General features: G+C 40.2%; 1 protein-coding gene across 1 annotated transcript; it reads right to left on the reverse strand.

Moving 5' to 3' along the window:
* Positions 1 to 38: 38 nt before the first annotated feature.
* Positions 39 to 14,785, reverse strand: sh3bgrl3 (SH3 domain binding glutamate-rich protein like 3). The gene is made up of 3 exons (XM_078267195.1): positions 14,648 to 14,785; positions 9,497 to 9,664; positions 39 to 1,673 (listed from the first exon to the last, which is right to left on the reverse strand). Exons 1-3 carry the CDS (start codon positions 14,690 to 14,692, stop codon positions 1,608 to 1,610), a joined length of 279 nt encoding a protein of 92 aa, XP_078123321.1. The 5' UTR covers positions 14,693 to 14,785; the 3' UTR covers positions 39 to 1,607.
* Between the last annotated feature and the right edge of the window lie 4,467 nt (positions 14,786 to 19,252).

A 19,252-nucleotide genomic window follows, 5' to 3' on the forward strand; every position in this document is an offset into this window, starting at 1 on the left:
CTTAAATGTGAATATTTTCTAGTTTCTTCTCTCCTCTGCGACAGTAAACTGAATATCTCTGAGACGTCATCTTGGGCTTTGGGAAACACTGATCGACATATTTTAACAATTTTCGGACATTTATAGACCGCTAATCAGCTAAACAGCTAATTGATTAAATCGAGAAAATAATCGACAATGAAAATAATCGTTAGTTGCAGCCCTAGAATCCGCCTATTATATACCCACTATGTGTACATTTCCATTGCAGTATGTTAATTCCCCCCCCTCCTCCATACATGTCGCCAAAATATTCTTTAATAAGTGTGTGTGCTTTTTTTTTCAGTTTCGATAAATTTCACTAACATATCATCTGGCTTCATCTTTGTGAGACATTTCCACAACTTAGCTTAAAAGGGACCGTACAGACTTTTTGATCACTGGTACTGGTACTATGGACCAATGTTTTTACAAGACAAGCGGGTCCCCGTTTTGTATTAATATCGTGCACACAGGCGATACACACACCTGCCACGCAGTTTCACAGATTGACCATTGATGGCAGTAATGCGCAAAGAAGAGTAGCAATATGTTCAAAATGATGAAGAGGAAGAAGACTGCATGCCAGCAAACATGGATGTGAACAACGCACCGTTTACAATACATTTTTTAGATTGTCTTTGGAAGGAGGAAATGCACTCAAGACTTTTTGGTAGACCTCAAGGACAATGCGTGTGAACGTAACTTTTTGTTTGTTTACAAAAAAATAAAATACAGGACACTTTTAAATGTGTCACAGACAAGTACCAGTTAAAGTAATTTGTATTTTTAATATTTGTCCAAAAATATGTTTTAAGTTCTGGCTGCATTATCGTTCCTTAACACAGGTCAGATGAGTGTCAGTGGGCTACAGTGGGTTCCCACTTCAGAACCAAACCTTATGTCATACATTGCATATTGGGACCAATGGACCAAAATTACAAAAAGAAAGCGTGCCAAAAAGGCATCTTTTAGCTGCTATAACTCTCATAATTAACTAGGTTTAAGGACATTACAGTCCTTGCTACGTCCCTGTGCATTTGCACTGTGAGGTACAAATAGTGTGCAGTCATGTACAACATGGGGAATTTAAAGGCTACAAAAGACAACAAAGTAGTTAAGACTGATGATTGCGTGTTGGGTCTGCAGAGGATCAGTAAAATGGTTCTGGGTTGAATGTTGTCATCCAGCGGATTAGTTTAATCTCCAGTGATCAAGTGGCAGCGGTCGAAATAAGTCGACCTAATTAGCGCACATTTAGACACCTCATTGATTCCTAGGGGACTATTAACACTCGTCTATCAGACAGGGAGAACGGTCTGAAAGAAATCAAAAAAGGAAAAGAAGAGAATAAAAAACAATAAAACAGATTGAGAGCGAGTCTAATGGTGCAGTCGGGGGGGAATGTGTGTCTTCTGATCAGTTAGATACAAGATATTTGGCATTCTTCATTATGGCATTGAAAGTGAATGGATACTGCCAGTGGTGCAGAGAGAGAGACTGGATAAAGGGGCCTCTATTAGCACACAGGGTGGGTGGGTGGTTGAGGGAATGGGGTTAAGGTGGAGAATGACACTCCTGCACCCTCCTCACGCCAGCTTCAGAAATTGGTCCACTGTATCTGCTTCCACCGCCTCAGCAAACATTTCATAGTCCTGTGGAGAGGGAGAGTGTCAATCAGCAAACAAAAAAACAAAGACATTCTAATATCACAGCTGGATAGTCTCACAATTGTCAAACAATGCACCTAAATGCTTTAGGGCGCTATGAATGTATGGTGAACAGAGAGGTCAAACAGAGTTGCCGTGTATTCACTGAAACCGTAAGAGTTTATGTATGTAATATCAGTTTCAATTTCTGGGCACAAGATGGCCGGTGTCTTAAGGTCGAGACACACCGACCAGACGGCCGACCCTCGGCAGAAAAGGCAGTTGGGCTGATCAGTCTCCCCGAGTTGGTCAAAAAAGTGCCTCGGAACACACCAAAGCGACGTAATGCGTCTCCATAACAGCAGGCGGCGCTAATTTGTATTGTCGCCCAAAAATGAAACCCGGCTGCTGATTGGACGAACGCATCACGTGGGTCTGGTTTCTCCGGAAATTCAAAGCCAGACTATCATGGTGGCTTGTTCAGAATACGATCTCATATTGTACTAAAATAGTTCACTGAAACGTGTTTCTGAAAACATTTTAAGCGAGAAATAGGCCGTGCAGTTGCTGAATCTGTCTTCATTTCATATCGACAGAGGTCAGTTTAAAAGATTTTCGTCAGATTTTGAGAGACTCTAGTCACGCTCATTCCGCTCCCCGTTTCCGGGTTAGCACTCCACCAATCAGATGGGTCATTTGAGTCCGACTGCCGGCAGTGCCCGCCCCGCCGATTATACATGTCAAATCGGCCAAAATGAAGGACGACGGCCCCTCGGACGGACGACAGCACGGAACACACCGAACAGACTCGAGTCACTGACCTCGCCAGACTGTCCAACGGCCGATTATCGGCCTCGTGTGTCTGAACCTTTAAAGGTCCAGTGTGTAACGTGTTTAGTTGTCCATTATCAAAATCCGTGTTGCCCGTTCACAAACTTGTCCTTTTTCATGAATATTTACCACCACCATCAATTCCAAGTATTCCTCCAACACTGAACTGGGGTAGACGCTCCATATTCATGCACCATCTTGAAATAAGTTAGCCAGTAAGGGACATACAGGATATACTGCTCTGCCTTTTGCGTTTTCACGGTCACATGATAAACTCACAGGTGCTGCTAATGCTGCCAATGGGTATTGTCGCTTCCCGGCAAGTTTGAAGAAGGAAACATGGAGGACCACACGCATTCAATAAAAATCTTCATAAAACTAAACGGAACACCAGAGGAGGCGAAAGTGATGGTGATCAAAGGAGCTGGACAAGTTTCAATGAGGAACAAATTGGATTATGAGGTTAATTGAAACACAAGCAAATAAACTCACCTCAAAACGTGACACAATCTAAAAATAATCATTCATCTAGGCTTACATCTGGCGATAATACATCATTACCTATAACCCAACTGCTTGCTGATTGCGATAAGCTGGAACTGAAAACATTTGAATACAGTGAACACAATTCTCAAGACATGGAACACGATATCGACCCAAAAAGTAAATTTCTTGACCACTGCAGCTACTACACTGATGAGCAGTACAACAAGACCATCAACACAGATCGAAAACTATCAATTATTCATTTTAACAGTAGAAGTCTGTATGCAAATGTTCTCAACATTAAGGAATATTTATGTCAATTCACAAAACCGTTTAACATAATTGCAATATCAGACACATGGATTAATCCTGAAAAAGGTATGGACTTTGAACTAGATGGTTATGAACTGAATTATAAGAACAGGGAGAACAAGACTGGAGGAGGCGTGGCTGTGTATGTGGACAAAAATCTCAATTTTAAAAGGTGGTAGAGGGTCCGTTCTTTTTATTCTATACATAAATGACTTATGTAAAACATCAGCATCTTATTTACAGATGACACGAATATTATTTGTACTGGTGAGGATTTGCAGCAGCTTCTAGAGTTAATCACATCTGAAATGAGCAAATTAAAAAGATTGGTTTGACAGTAATAAATTATCATTAAGTTTGAGTAAAACAAAAATCATGTTTGGAAATTGTAAGTCAAATAATCAAGTGCATGTTAAGATAGATAGTGTGACTATTGAAAGAGTGTATGTAAATAAATTTCTCGGTGTGATTATAGATCACAAGCTCTGCTGGAAAACTCATACAACACGTTCAATCTAAAAGGGTCACGAAGCATCTCAGTCCTGAGTAAGGCAAAGCATGTATTGGATCATAAATCACTGCATATTCTATATTGTTCACTGGTTTTACCTTATTTAAATGACTGTGTGGAGGTCTGGGGGAACACCTATAAAAAGCACACTGCAACCACTGATCACACTATAAAAAAAGAGCCATAAGGAAGAAAATGTTCACACTGCTGCTGTTTCGCTTTTTGGTAATTGGTGGTGCCGCTGCCACACTTGAGTGGCCATAAACTCTTAGTAGAGTTTGTTATCCAGTTGTGGGTTTATGAGGGAGGTTTGACAGTACTCTGCTTCCTCACCTTCCTTTTTCTTTTGTGGCGTTTTCGATGTTTTTTGTCTTCTCCTGTTTTGGGGTGTTTTTCTTTTATGGATCCAGACTTTTCTCTTACTGTTGTGGGGATAACTCCATTTTTTTATTTCACCATTTTTCCCAGCATATGACAGCTCTCAATCTCATTTCAGTCAACGCCAGGGGTCTTAACATTCCACACAAAAGGACCACTGTACTAGAATTTCTCCGTAAGAAAAATATAGATTTTGCTGTGATTCAGGAATCACATTTATTGCGCAAAGATGTGGGTCGATTAGCCAATAAGTTTTATCACCCTATTGCAACTTCATCTGCAGCTACGAAATGTAAAGGAGTAATGGTATTGTGTAAACGCAAACTAAAATTGAATGTGACTGACTCCTGGGCGGATGATGCAGGTCGCATAGCCATTGCCAAGATTTGCATGGATGGGAAAAATATTGCACTTACTTCTGCTTATGCCCCTAATGCTTTTGATTGCACTTTTTTTTTTTAACTACTAACTAAATCCTTGCTTGATCTCACAGGGTTTCATTTAGTTCTAGGAGCAGATTTCAATGCGGTGTGGGACAGCGGCATGGACAGAACAGGTGGCAGTGGGACTAGGGAGCAACGGCTTGTGTCTGAGGCGCCACTGGGCATCCGAAACAGGCATGGTCGACATTTGGCGTCTGCTAAACCCTTCCCTAAAAGACTTCTCATTTTACTCAGGGAGACATAAATCCTTCTCGAGATTAGATTTTATCTTTGCCTCAAAAGATCTACTTCAAAATATTCAAAACGCGCATTTCATTCCTGTTACTTGGTCTGATCATAAACCAATATACTGTTCGGTCGCTGTTCGCTCGTCTTCCACTAAAGCCCCCAGGTGGCGTTTCAATTCTTCCTTACTGCGAGATGACACATTCAAAACTCAGTTCGAAACTAATTTTAGCGAATTTTTGGAATTTAATGTCGGCTCCGTTTCCGACCCGAGAATACTTTGGGAGGCAGTGAAAGGCTTTATAAGGAGTAACTCCACTTTACACGCTTCAACCCGAAACAAGGAACGTGCAGCCAAATTAGAAGCTTTAGAATTAAGATATGCGACCCTTGATGCTTCCCTGCAACATCATTTCAACGACTACACAGCCCTACAGAAGGAACTGATTAAAAGAAGAGATTAACTCTCTTCTGAGGCGCCGTTCAGAATTCCTCATGCACAAAACAAGGCAAACGTACTATTTTAACTCCTCAAAACCCAGTCGTCTACTAGCAATGAAACTTCGGACAGATGAGCACTTTGCTGATATTTTTTGCGTTAAAGACAAAGACGGCACTATACAATGTGACCCAAAGAAAGTAAATGCCTTTTTTTAATCAGGAGTTATATAATTCGGAAAGTAACTTTGACAAACAGGTCTGCGATATTTTTTTGAATGACGTTAAACTACCCCGCCTTAGTACGGTTGACTCCATAAAGCTAGATGGCCCTGTCACATTGCAGGAGTGTGAGGCAGCTGTCAGGGACATGCGTAAAGGTAAATCACCAGGGCCGGATGGAATTCCACCTGAATTTTACCTCACCTTTTGGCCCCTGATCGGCCATGATCCTTTATTCAATCAGAGTGGGATCATTTTCTAGGGATGTTAATTCAGCATTAATTTCACTGCTTCTTAAAAAAGGAAAGGATCCAGTCGAGTGCTCCAGCTATAGGCCTCTTTCGCTTTTAAATGCAGATTTAAAGATGTATGCGAAGTTACTGGCCCGGCGGCTTCAAGGCCATATGACAGAACTAGTTCACAGTGACCAGACAGGGTTTATAAAGTCTAGACTTGCTACAGATAATGTCAGAAGACTATTACATATTACAGATGGTGCTCAAGGCTTAAGTTCCCCTACTGCTGTCCTTTCGCTTGATGCAATGAAGGCCTTTGACCGCCTGGAGTTGCCCTTTCTGTGGTCGGTGTTAGAGTTCATGGGGGTTGGCATGCAGTTCATTAATGTGATTAAGGTGCTATATAATAACCCAACAGCTGTAGTGCTTACGGGCAAAACTAGTTCTTCTCCCTTTGCTGTCTCGAGAGGATCGAGAAAAGGCTGCCCTCTGTTATTCGCCCTGTCTCTTGAACCTCTGGCGCAAGCCATCCGTGGCTCACCCACAATCGCTCCAATTTCCATTAGGGGAACACGCCATCACGTCTCACTTTATGCTGATGAGGTTTTATTGTATATAACCCAGTGCAATGTATCCCACATGTTTTGTCAACCTTTGAACATTACGGCTTTACGGCATTTTAAAATAAACTGGCAGAAATCAGCTTTGCTACCTTTAAATCAGGCGATGTGTAATGCTCCCATCCCTGCATCTATTCCAGTCTCTAAAAGCTTCACTTATCTGGGGATAGATATCTCTTCCTCCATACAGACAATCATTAAAAACAAGTTTTGTAACACACTTAAAAGTTGTGGCGGATCTGGACAGGTGAATTAACCTGTCAATTTCACTTCGTGGCAGGGTAGCTATAATTAAAATGATTATTCTGCCCAGAGTCAATTTCGTTAGCTCGATGCTCCCCCTTCCCCTCAATATTGGAGCAAATTACAGTCAGCAATAAATAAATTTCTGTGGCATGGCAAACGATCTTGCATTAAGCTCACCACTATGCAGCGAGAAAGGCAAGCTGGTGGCTTGTCCCTCCCAAACTTCAAGTTCTATGAGTGGGCCTTCACACCTAGACCTCTCTTCTCCTGGTTTCAATCTGATGCTCAAGTGTCTTGGCGAGCTTTGGAGGAGCGGATGATAGCTCCATACTCGTTTACTAACATTCTGCATTCCAAAATCTCACCCCATCACTGCCGTATGAGATTTGGTCCTATGATTTCACATTTGCTACTGATATGGAGGAGGGTGGAGAAATTGGCTGGTTGCTCTTCTGTTTGGGACCCACACTCTCCAATATTTAACAATCAGAGACTGTTAATTGGCGGTCGTCCTATTCGAGTTCCAGATTGGGAAGAAAAAAAAAACGTTTGCACACTCGGTGAAATTTATGGGGAGGCGGGGTTACTCACTTTTCAGAACATATGTATTAAACATGGTATACCACGTACCTCACGGCAGTTATTTTCACATGTTTTGGGAGTGTACCCCAGTGGCCGACTTTTGGAAGATGGTTGCCTTTAACCTCTCTAGGTTGTTTAAGATTAGATTGCCCTGCTTGCCTGCTACACTTATTTTGAATGATTTGTCAAGGCAGGGTTTGACACTGAATAAGAGAAAAGCATTGCTGGCTGGACTTACGGCTGCAAAAAAACTAGTTGCCACACGTTGGAAACCTCCACATTCGCTTTCTTTTCGAGCTTGGGTTTTAACATATTTGGATATTTTTTACTTGGAGTTGTCGACAACTAGAGTCCACGGCGCAATTGAGTCAGCAATAGAGGCTTGGCATTCACTTTTAACTACCCTCCGCGGGCTTCAGGTTTAATATGTGACCGAGATTTGGAGTTCTGGATCCAGGGGGTGGGTGGGTTATGTCTGGGGTTTTATTTAGTTAATTATTTTAACTTCATTTTCTTTTTTTAAAGTTTTTTTTAATCGTAGTTGTTAATCATACGTTTCTGCGTATAGGTAGGTATGTGAATATATGTTTTGTGCTCTATATTTGAGGCGTATACATATCTGTACGTACTCTCTTTAAAATAAAATAAAAATTTGATCACAAAAAAAAGAGCCATAAGAACAGTTCATAAAGCAGGATATTATGATCACACCAACTTACTATTTTTACATTCCAGAGTTTTAAAGTTCATTGATCTAGTTGAATTTCAAGTTGCACAAATCATGTATAAAGCTTAAAAACCGACTACTAACAGGTAATATTCAGAAGTTCTTTTTTGATAGAGAAGGGGGTTATAATTTAAGGGATAAGTTTAAATTAAAGGTCCGAGCTGTTCGCACAACTATAAAAAGTCAGTGCATTACAATTAGTGGTGTGAAATTGTGGAATGGTCTGTGCACAGAACTAAAGCAACGTCCAAACATAATCCAGTTAAAAAAAAAAGGTAGGTAAAAAGCAATGATTTTCAAAAATTATATGGAAGGAGGTAGAGATGTTCCGATACTGATACCAGTATCGGTACCGGCTCAGATACTGCCTAAAACGCTGGTATCGGGAAGTACTGGAGTTTATGCACCGATCCGATACCACGTAATAAAGCCCTAAAGAAAATCTACGTCAAAATAGTTTATTTATGTTCTTTTTCCGTTATAACTGACTGTCAAACTGCATAATAAAAGAAAGTTCTGTGGCATTCATGTTTCACAAAGAGTTCAGGTATCTGAATCGGTATCGGGAAGCAAAAAATGGTATCGGACCATCTCTAGAAGGAGGGCTTTAACAGCTGCAATGTGTGTGTTCATTGACGTATGTGTACGATTATGTGTGTGTGTGTGTGTGTGTGTGTGTGTGTGTGTGTGTGTGTATATATGTGTCTATTTATGTATATGTGTGTGTATGTGTGTATAGTAGATATATCATAAGATAATTGTGAATAAAATTAAATAATAATTTACTGAGTTATGGAAAAGGGGTAGGATTAAATAATAATAAATTCTTCCTACTCCTTTTCAGACATGTCTATGTTGTTTTTTTGGGGGGTTTTGTGTGATGTTTTGTTTGGTTTATTTTTTTATATGTCTGAAATAAATTTCTTCATTCATTCATTCAATATCCAAATTTCAGGAACAGGAGTCTTCTTCTTTGGCCCAGAAAAAGAAAAAAGGATATTGAAAAGAGCAAGAGACCGGCTTTTTGAAGCGTGAAGGCTACCGTAGCTGTAATACATACTTTGAACTGCGTGGCGCGAGAGAGTTGATTGCGATATATGATCTCAATGCTAGATGGGAGAAATTCTCACACATAGGACCTTTAAAGCTGTCGGTGTGAACACAGCTCTGAATCATGCCTGATGCGACATTTAAACCTGCAATAACGGATTTGTTTCTTTTGGCCACTTGGGGGCAGCGGACACAAGCTGCAACAAAACACTGATCAACAGGTGGCGGCTGATTTTTTTGTACCATTTGGTTGGAATTGTGAGCAAAATTTGTACCAAGCAGGACTTTTTACAGTTGAAATAGAAACCTGTAAGTGCTCTCTGGTGGACAGTAACAGTGGCACAATCTCTGTACTACCATTGTCTATTCTCCACCTCTTGTTGGTTATCAGCTTCATTTAGGCTGATACTGCTATACCTGTACAATAACATTTTCGACTATCACATGATTGCACTGCTAGAGAGTTAAAAAAAAAAAATACAAAAAAATAACATGGCAAGTGTGTGTGTGTGCTTTCCTCACCCCACAGTACTGGTCTTCATTGAACAGCTGGGGAGGGACTGCCGCGGGGTTCCCTGCTTTGCTTCTCATTTCGTCACGAAGCTCCCCGCCCACAGAGATGTCGACCAGCTCGTACTGGATGCTTTTACTCTCAAGGATTCGAATCACTTCTGCCTGTTGAGACTTCACCTGAAAAACCACAGTGGCTATCAGAAATGTACTCGACCAATGTACAGTACATAACCACTAGAACCCGGTCACTTCATTAAACCCTGAGCGTAGGGCTGCTCCATTATGGAAAAAAAAATATCATCATCACGATTATGTTGGTCAATATTGAAATCACGATTACTTAAAGCTTTAGTGCGTAACATTTTGATATTAATGAACGTCTGTTACATTCAAGCCATGGCCAAATGAGTTGCCAAAAACCAACACTCTGTCGCTCTCTGGGACATGTTTTCATGCTAATCGAATGCGTTTGTAGCTTGAAAGACACTAGCGATTAGCTTATAACGCTAGTATTCGGGGCACAAATCGCTATTTATACCACTAAAAAGGCTCAAAATATCACCAAACTTCAACGGTAGCATAATGAGGGTCCCTAAATGGTAACCAAAGCATTGAGAACATTGTAAGTGTACAGACGTGAAAGGGCTACGAGAGCGAGAGAGAACTACCGGTAGTCAATGCTGCAACACAGCCTTGTACTTCGGGAAACTGGTAGTGTACCTGCGGACATTGTGAAGCTCTGGCCACCAAACAGGAGTGTCTGTGTTGGGGTGGGACCTGTTGCGTCGCGACACCCAAGAGACGCAGTGTTTTGTACAGTCTGAAGATTTCCCCTCTCTGATAAACAGGGCTGTACTTGAAACTTTTTTCCATGTCCCGAAAATAAATTGGAGACGGCGACCCAGACCGGAGGGACCAGATGGACAGTTATCCACTGAGTAAGTACACTAGACAAGTTATGCAGAGTGCGATTATTTCAGATATATTGAGCAAATTGCTTTTGATTTTAGTTTGCATCGCCAACTGTAAGTCATGACTGGTTTTCAAGACGGCGGCGGCATGTAAACATCAACGCGAGTGTCTTTATAATCTATCTTTTCAATAAACTGTCTGTACACTTACAAAGTTCTCAATGCTTCGGTTAACATTTAGGGACCCTCATTATGCTACCGTTGAAGTTTGGTGATATTTTGAACCTTTTTAGTGGTATAAACAGCGATTTGTTTTTACTTTCCCTGTGCCCCGAATACTAGCGTTGTAAGCTAATCAGCGGTCCGCGCTAGCTTGTGTCAAGCTACAAACACATTCGATTAGCATGAAAACATGTCCCAGAGAGTGACAGAGCGCGACACATCTGTTAATAACCCCTAGGTACGTTTTAAGCCGGAACTCTCTCTGTATGTCTCAGTATGGCTATGTTCAGAAGATTGAGGCGCAGAAGCTTGAGTGAGGATAATTACCTCATCATGTTTTTTTTGTGGTTTTTTTAAAGATTATTTTTTTTGGGCATTTCCACCTTTAAAAGGGATATTTCACCGCTGGAAAGCTGAATATATCTTTAAATTGGGTCACTTATGTAGTATAAATGTGAAAAAAAATTGAAATTGGTGCCTTCTAGGCAGAGAAAAGCCAGGAAATGTGTTTTTGGCTCATGTGGATGAAAGACACCAAATCCCAGAATCCACTCCCAAACCAGGCCTACCGTGTGAGACGGTCAACTCAATTCAACTGTTTTATTGTCATTTCAACCATATACACGAAACAACGTTTCACTGTGGCTCAAGTGGTTACACAATTCAAATATATAAAAACGACACACATTATATGCTCCGTAAAGTTCAGCTAACACATACTAGCATTAGCGCTTGGTAAGCTGTAAACAGAGTATAAACACAGCCGTAAATTTGCGTGGAACGTAGAATGGTCTCATCTAACAGTCACAAACTCCACCAGCGGTTAGCAGTTAGTTGGATACAAGCACCTCATTTCTGCAACAGTCCGTGTTAAAAAAGCTCACCTCCACTAGCTAGTCTTACCCGGTGACAGAGCAGCACTGTTGTTCAGCCATGTTTCCACATGGCTAATCCTCCCAACGCAAGTTCACCTCTGAACTTGCGTTGGGAGTTTCGCTGAAGTTGGATGTAGTCCAGTTTGTTGTCCAAAGAGACACTTGCAATCAGGATTGATGGGACAGGTGACTGGCCAGCGTTAGCTTTCCACCTAGCTTATATTCCTGCATATGAGCTAGGAGTATGAGCTAGGGACAGGTTGTTATGGGAAGTGAGGCTCTCCCGTGTGTAGAAAAGTACCGTAAGCGGAAGCTGCCGCTGACACAGTGATGCACATGATTTTCCATGGGTAGTGAAGCTACAGTAGTCAGTGTTTTATGTTCGCTTAATGCAACGTAATCACGACATATCCCGGCCATTTTTCACCGCAGAAAGCTGCTACCAGCCAGGCTAAAGCTAACATAGTTAGCCTAAAGAAACGAGGCATCTGTCCCAACTAACGTTATGGTTCAGAGCTGCGATGCTGGAAACGTAACACTAATCTACAACAGCAGCCCGTTTCTGATATAACGTAATTTACACTGATTTATGTGCTCTTGGATACACAGTTTGTTGCAAGAGTGTGACATGCAGGCTCTGCATACACAGCAAACCAACAATCATGATCTATTTTAATCAATTCATCAAACAACCAAGGCAAGGCCCCGCTAGTCGACCACAACATGCATGCATTATTAATATCATTCACTTTAGCCTGGATTGATATTATATGAATACAATGGTGTCATGTCAGTCAACCAGTGTATTTCTTCCTAATTTCCCTCTCCAAAATCTCTTCAGAAGAGTAGTCACAGCCTTACTTGCTTTGGTTTTTGTAAAACATTAAAGTTCAACAAAGACTGGTTCACATAAGAACATTTCCTTTTTCCTTTTCTTTGTAGATGCACTCCTACAAAACTACCCCAGTAGTTGAGAATGATTTAGTATATCTAAATAGGGCTATTTATGTCCTCTTGTAAAAATTTGTCTTTTTTTCATATCGCAATATATATCGCAGGGGGAAAAAAAATATCACAATGTAAGTTTTTTCCAATATCGTGCATGCCTAGCAAAAAAAGTGGACGCTCAGCTATCTGTATGGGCGACTGAGGACGTTGGGAGGGTATTTTTGTAAAAGTGACCACACCTAAACCCGGCACCAACTGGAAACACCCAAGCTGGCGTTTAGCCTAGTTGGACACACACACACACACACACACACACACACACACACACACACACACACACACACACACACACACACACACACACACACACACACACACACACACACACACACACACACACACACACACACACGTTTTAAGACCAGTGCCATGACCTAAAGCTGAAAAGGGGAATTGCTTTTGCAGACTCAGCAGTTAAAGTTCTTGCATATTGACAAAGTAACAAAAACTGAACACAACATTTTCAAAGGGTTATTACTACATTTGAAATATGGCTTGCCGGTAAGATATTTTATTCTGAGCCAATTGAGTGGTAGAGAGCCTATACCACTCAACCTTGTAACCTTGTAGAAGTGCTGTGTGTATTAATATCACACATTAAAATCGTTGAGTCATACCATTACAGAACAATTTAAGACGTATTAAGAGGGGGAACACATTTCAAAGTTTACTTAAACAATAACAAAGAGGGATTTGTATTTTAGTGGGATTTATTCTTGAATGCGCTTTTGTTTCTCGGGCATGTTTACATTTCGGAATAGACAGGATGTTCTTACTATAGTCTAAAAAACTAAAACCACTAAAGCTATATGAGAAATGTGAGAGAATAAAACATTAGGAGGACAAAATAATATGGCCACGCAGCAGGTGTTGAAGCCGGCAGAAAGACTGGGTGTCAGTGGCATGTAACCAATCAAAATCTCCCTTTAAAAGGCTTCTACAGCAAACCAGAAGTCAGCAGGTTACCTAGCAGCATTACAGCACATGAGAGGGTTACAAGCTAGTGCACCGTCACACAACTTTTTCACTACATGAACTCCTCACACCTAATGGGTACCAGATGTGTATCCCAGTGCTTTGCCATACACTGTTTTTCATAGTGCTGGAAGGGATGTTATGTTTAACAACATCAGTTTATTGATGTCTGCAGACAGTCTGGATGTCAGTCTATACCAATTGATATACCAACTACTAGAATACCAACATATTCTATGGAATGTAAACTCCATTACAAAGTCAAACCATTTAAGGGTATCCTGCTGATGAAGTAACACAAACATCAAATAATTTACTTTTCCTTAAGGACAGGGTCCACTGGGCAATTCGGCGGACATATAAACTACCAGGCAGCTCCTACTTAAGTTACTTTTCAGATTGTAGTACTTGGTCCTCCTCATGCTCGCTTACCACCCACCTAACGTTACAGTAACGTTAGTTGGAACAAGATTTAGCAGGTGTGCTAACGCTACTTACAAAAGATGAAAGTCCCCTTAAAACAATTGTTAAGTAAATTTGATATAAGCAGAAACAATAAATACATATTTTTCGTAAAAAGCCCTAACAATACAAATCTGTATTTGCTACAACCATAAAACTGACAGATTTTTACATTAAGTTTGGCGTACAGTTCTCCGTACAGGAAACGGATACATATGGTCGCTACAGTAAGCTATTCCGGCCAGCCTTATGTACAAAAAATGACACTATAGTAGTGTTACTGTTTAGGATAAATAATACGTATTCATATTTTGAGGAGACATATTCTGCAGAAATAGCTAGCCAAACATGCTTGATAAAAAAAAACACCTTCCCTCCAACGTACCAAGTTTACGGAAACAAGGCGGAACTATGCATCCTGAATCGTCTTTGCAAGTCATTTGTGTTTTTGTGTTTTATTTTGTTAAATTTACAACTGATAACTTTAATCTCCATTAAGCCTACAATTTGACAATGCTGACGTTACAATAATGATATAAATGGGCGCTGAGTAGCATAGGCCCACTACTGCAATGTTAGTCAGGAGGAAGCGGTTACTGATAGGGTGCTGGGTGTGTCTGTTGGACTGAGCATTGTTAGCAGCGGCCACCGGAGCTCAAAACCCAAATATAACGTTATGTTCGTAAAATTACGGTCACTTGACTCACCGTCCGCGAGGCAGTAACGGTGGTGTAGTACAGTTTGATTCCCATTGCTGCAGGTCCTCCACTCCTTTTGTGTATCTGCTTGCGGGTAGCTTTCACTCGCTTGCGCCGTCAAGCTGAAAACTTATCGATTTAAACCTAAGGAAGTTTGACTGTGTTTTCAAAATAAAAGACATACATTTTCACATCAACGGAAACAAGTCAGATGTAACTAAACCAGTGGTGTAGTCTATAGATGTATTGTAGTGGGCATACTGTACTGTGTGTGTATATATATATATATATATATATATACATATATTGGCCAGAATCTGCCTTTTTCTCTCACCAAACGAGAGAAAATATATCTCAAACATATCTCAAACATAGACTTAATATTTACAGTCCAGTGGTGTAGTCTAATGTATTGCAGTGGGTATACTGTACTACGGGGGGGAGGGGGCATATCATAGTGGGGGGGTCCCCCAGGGAAGTTTTGAGCATCAACGACTTCATTTCCTGTATTCGGATACACTTTTATGCACCAATTTACGGTGGAAATACCTTTATTTAGCCTATGTGAAGAAGATCACAGATCACAGATGACAATTCAAAATATATCAAAAATTAGGGCTGTCAGCATTAACGGGTTAATTGCGATGCGATTAAGGGCATAACGCGTTAATTTTTTTTAATCGCATGCCGCCATTTATTAATTTATTTTCACTTCACTCAGCTTCGCGTCGTGCCTGACAGGCTACTATTTTGAACCTTTGCCGCACTTTGCCATACTTCCTCGTAACAACACATCCTGCTGCTGCAGGCTGCAGGCATGATGGAGAAAGACAGCAGCAACGAAAGCCATATGCACATTGTGTAAAGGCGAATTAAAATATCACAAAGCACGTCAAGCTTGAGCTACCACCTACGAGCTAACCATAGTAGTACAGTTAACGTGACTCAGGTTGATGCTAGCACGCTCTGTCAAAGCAGTATTTTGGAGAGTGCTACTTGCCGACCTGCGGATGAAACCAAATCCAAAAGAATTACTACAGCTCTTGCAAAATGGGTGGCAACTAACTGCAGACCTGTCAGCATCGTAGAGGACTCGGGTCTTAAAGAAGTGCTACGGTTGGCATGTTCTGACCCGTCTTATACACTGCCATCGAGGGGGACAGTACTTTCACCATACACAGCCTGTATGACACGGAGAAAGCAGCCACACTGGAACTGCTGCCAAGTGCAAACACTGTCTCATTAACCGGTGATCACTGGACGTCAGTGAGTAATCAACATTATTTAGGAGTTATTGCACACTATATTGACTCTAGATTCAAATGTGTGACTAGATTCACACATTTTTCTTTTGTTTACAGTAAATAAATGATAAACAAATACAAATCTTAAAGTCAAGTTCATAAAGTCACTTTCTTTGCATTCATCTGATTCCCAATCAAGATGCACAGGTAAGAATTGCTTTTCATTGTTAAAATGTACTTAAAAACAGTTCTGAAATGCAAAATAATAGAATTTTAATCATGTGATAAAACATCCGATTAATCGTGATTAACTATAGACATTCAGCGATTAATCACAATTAAAAAAAATGAATCGCTTGACAGCCCTATCAAAAATATAATGGAAAGTATGTTGTTGCGTGTCATTGGGCATTTTTAAGTGGGTATATGGAAATACTAGAGCTTTCTTAGTGGGTATACTGCATATACCTGCGTATCACGTAGACTACACCACTGAACTAAACATGTCAATATACTCATGGCCAGACTAATCTGTTTCAGGACCTAGAGGATAGGTTCACATGTTGTCTAAATATAATCACATGCCTATGTATATTGAAAGTTATTGATGTATAATTGGTAGCTGTGATCATTCCTCCATTTATACTGGCCAGGAAGAGATACCTTAATCAATGCAATTCCAGTGTAAAACATTCTGGATACAATATGCAGTCTTTGTTCCGTTTAAAAATGCATTATCCTTTGTAAAGTTAGGCCAAAGCTAATGTAAGACTTCAGCAGTCTGAAGTAGTCAAATCAAGTGAGTATCTTTCAAAGTTATAGTCTTTTCATACAAAAAAAAGTATGTAACTCTGGAATATACCCACCAGATTTTATTAACCTGGACTGCCAAAGCCTCATATTTTGCGCATTTTTTGCACAAAAACAAGGATTTAGTCCCCTATCCTATAAATTGACGTAGCACATAACTAAACAAAGGTACAATTAAATTACCAAAAACACATAGTCATACAGTGAAAATGGTGCTTCTGGGGGACACTTGGGGTCAGGGGTCTTGGGGCAATTGCTCATTTTGCCCAGTTTATAAACCAGCTTCTAGTTATAATAACTAATAAGCACAGAGATCTAGAGCTGAAACAATAAGTTGTTCAAGTGATAAGCTGATCAACACGAATAGTTTATACAATTAGTTGTGATGATCAATTAATAGTTTAAGTAACTTCAAGCAAAATGCTACACATTCCCCAGTTCCAGCATCTCAGTTGTGAGGATGTCCTAGTCTTATGTGACAGCAAACAATTATTTGGGGGTTTTGGACATTTTATCAGACAAATCTTCTGACAAAACATTCATTGATAAAATAATTGGCAGGTTAATCAACAATGAAAATAAACAATAATTACATCAGATTGCTTTGGGCATGGACATCCTCTTGACGCGTCAATACAATAAATGTTTAGTATTGGAAACGATGACAGGAAATAAATTGTTGTATTCTGGTGGACCCTACTCTGCCTCCATACAGAGAACCACTTTAGTGGCTGCACAGTTTAAAGAGACAGTGCAGAACTTCATTCATATTTGAATTTGACGCTTTTGTAATCACATTGTATTTACCTCTAGATCAAGCTGTAAGATCCCATACACTTTTTATGCCTCTTGTCCATCTCTTTATTGTACCATTCATACTTCTCTTCTTTCGTTTACTCCTCCTTAGCCCCCTTTTTTTGCCTCTTTATGTCATTGTTTTGTTTCCGCTTTATTCCTCTTTCAGAGAATTGCAGACTCACTTACTCACTTATGCACTCTCACACACACACACACACACACACACACACACACACACACACACACACACACACACACTGGTCCCCTCTCTCTCTCTTTCTCTCAAATAAGCAGTGTTGGGTCTCTTATAAGTAACTGTATCTGGCTTACCTCAATTGATTCATTGTAGGCAGCCACATTTGTGTGTGTGTGTGTGTGTGTGTGTGTGTGTGTGTGTATGTGTGTGAAAGACTAAAGACTACTTCATTGGGGACTGTTTGTCTAATTGGGGACAAAAGCTGTGTTCCCATTTGAAGATTTAGAAGTAGATTTGTGGGTCAGCGGTTAAAGTTAGGGTTAGAAAAGTAGTGGGTAGGTTTAAAGTAAGTCTCCAGGAAATTAATTTACGTGTATGTAATGTCCCCGAAAGTAGATCAAGTAAGTAAGTAAGTAACATGCGTGTTTGTGCGTGCCCGTGACGTGAGAAAGTATGTTTGTGTGTTAAAAGCTGAAGGGTCTTTGAAATGCACATCTATATAGTTCATGATATGACAAACATCACTCTCTCATCTCTGTATGAAGTATTCTGATTCACATGGTAGAGCTTCATGGTAAATCGTGAAAACAGCAGCCAATATAAAATCTGCCTGTAAAAATGTAACTTAGAAATAAATAAATAAATAAACAAACGTGTTATTGGGTTTGTTGATTGAAAGCTGCTCCAACATTTCTAGGTCATTGAAATTATTTTCTCCAGCTATTTTGGATGGTTTCCTTAACTTGCAAATATATATTAATTTAAGTTAAAAGCAGATTATTTACTTTGTAACACATTTCTTCTGCTGCTTTGTTGACAGTGAATAGGAAACTGTATGTTCTCACAAAGTAAATATTGCACAAACATTTCTAAACCAGACAGTGTCCATATATCCTTCTACACATATATGTGTATGTGTGTTTGTTGTGTTATGGTTGTTTAAGCTACTGGATGCATAAAATTTCCCTTGGGATGAATAAAGTATCTATCTATCGATCTAACCCTGTCTGACTTCATTATTGATCTCATTCTGGCATGTATTTGCCCCTGGTTTTGACACACTGTTAACTTTCTGGCATATTGAACTTTTCTCCCAATTTGGGTTGGTCACTAAATGTCTGTACCAACTTTTGAAGCAATCCATCTAATAGTTGTCGGGACATTTCATGAAAAACCACAAATTCAACCTCTTGTGGCCCTAGAGAAACAGTCAGGTGATTGCCAAAGTAGGATAAATTGTCTGGGAAACATGATTATCTGTCAAACATGTTATGCCAATCTATCCATTAGATATTGAATTGTTTCACTGGATAACTAAAGTAGTTAAAGGATAATTCCGGCGCAAAATTAACCTAGGGGTGAATAACATATGTGTACCGAGTCGAACGTTCTCTGGGATCTGTTTTCATGCTAATCGAATGCGTCTCTAACTTTAAACAAGCTACCGCAAACCGGTGGTTAGCTGCTAACGCTAGCTTTCGGGGCAGAGGGTAAATTGCTATTTCTATACCACTAACAAGGCTCAAAATAGCACCACACTTCAACGGTAGCATAATGAGGGTCCCT

Source organism: Sander vitreus, chromosome 14 (genome assembly GCF_031162955.1).
Source record: "Sander vitreus isolate 19-12246 chromosome 14, sanVit1, whole genome shotgun sequence".
Lineage (NCBI taxonomy): Eukaryota > Metazoa > Chordata > Actinopteri > Perciformes > Percidae > Sander > Sander vitreus.

Coding starts and splice junctions, on each gene's coding strand:
- sh3bgrl3 (XM_078267195.1), bottom strand. CDS start 14,692: ATGGGAATCAAACTGTACTACACCACCGTTACTGCCTCGCGGACG. Junction 9,665..14,647: donor CCGTTACTGCCTCGCGGACG/GTGAGTCAAGTG, acceptor GTGGTTTTTCAG/GTGAAGTCTCAACAGGCAGA. Junction 1,674..9,496: donor ATGAAGACCAGTACTGTGGG/GTGAGGAAAGCA, acceptor CCCTCTCCACAG/GACTATGAAATGTTTGCTGA.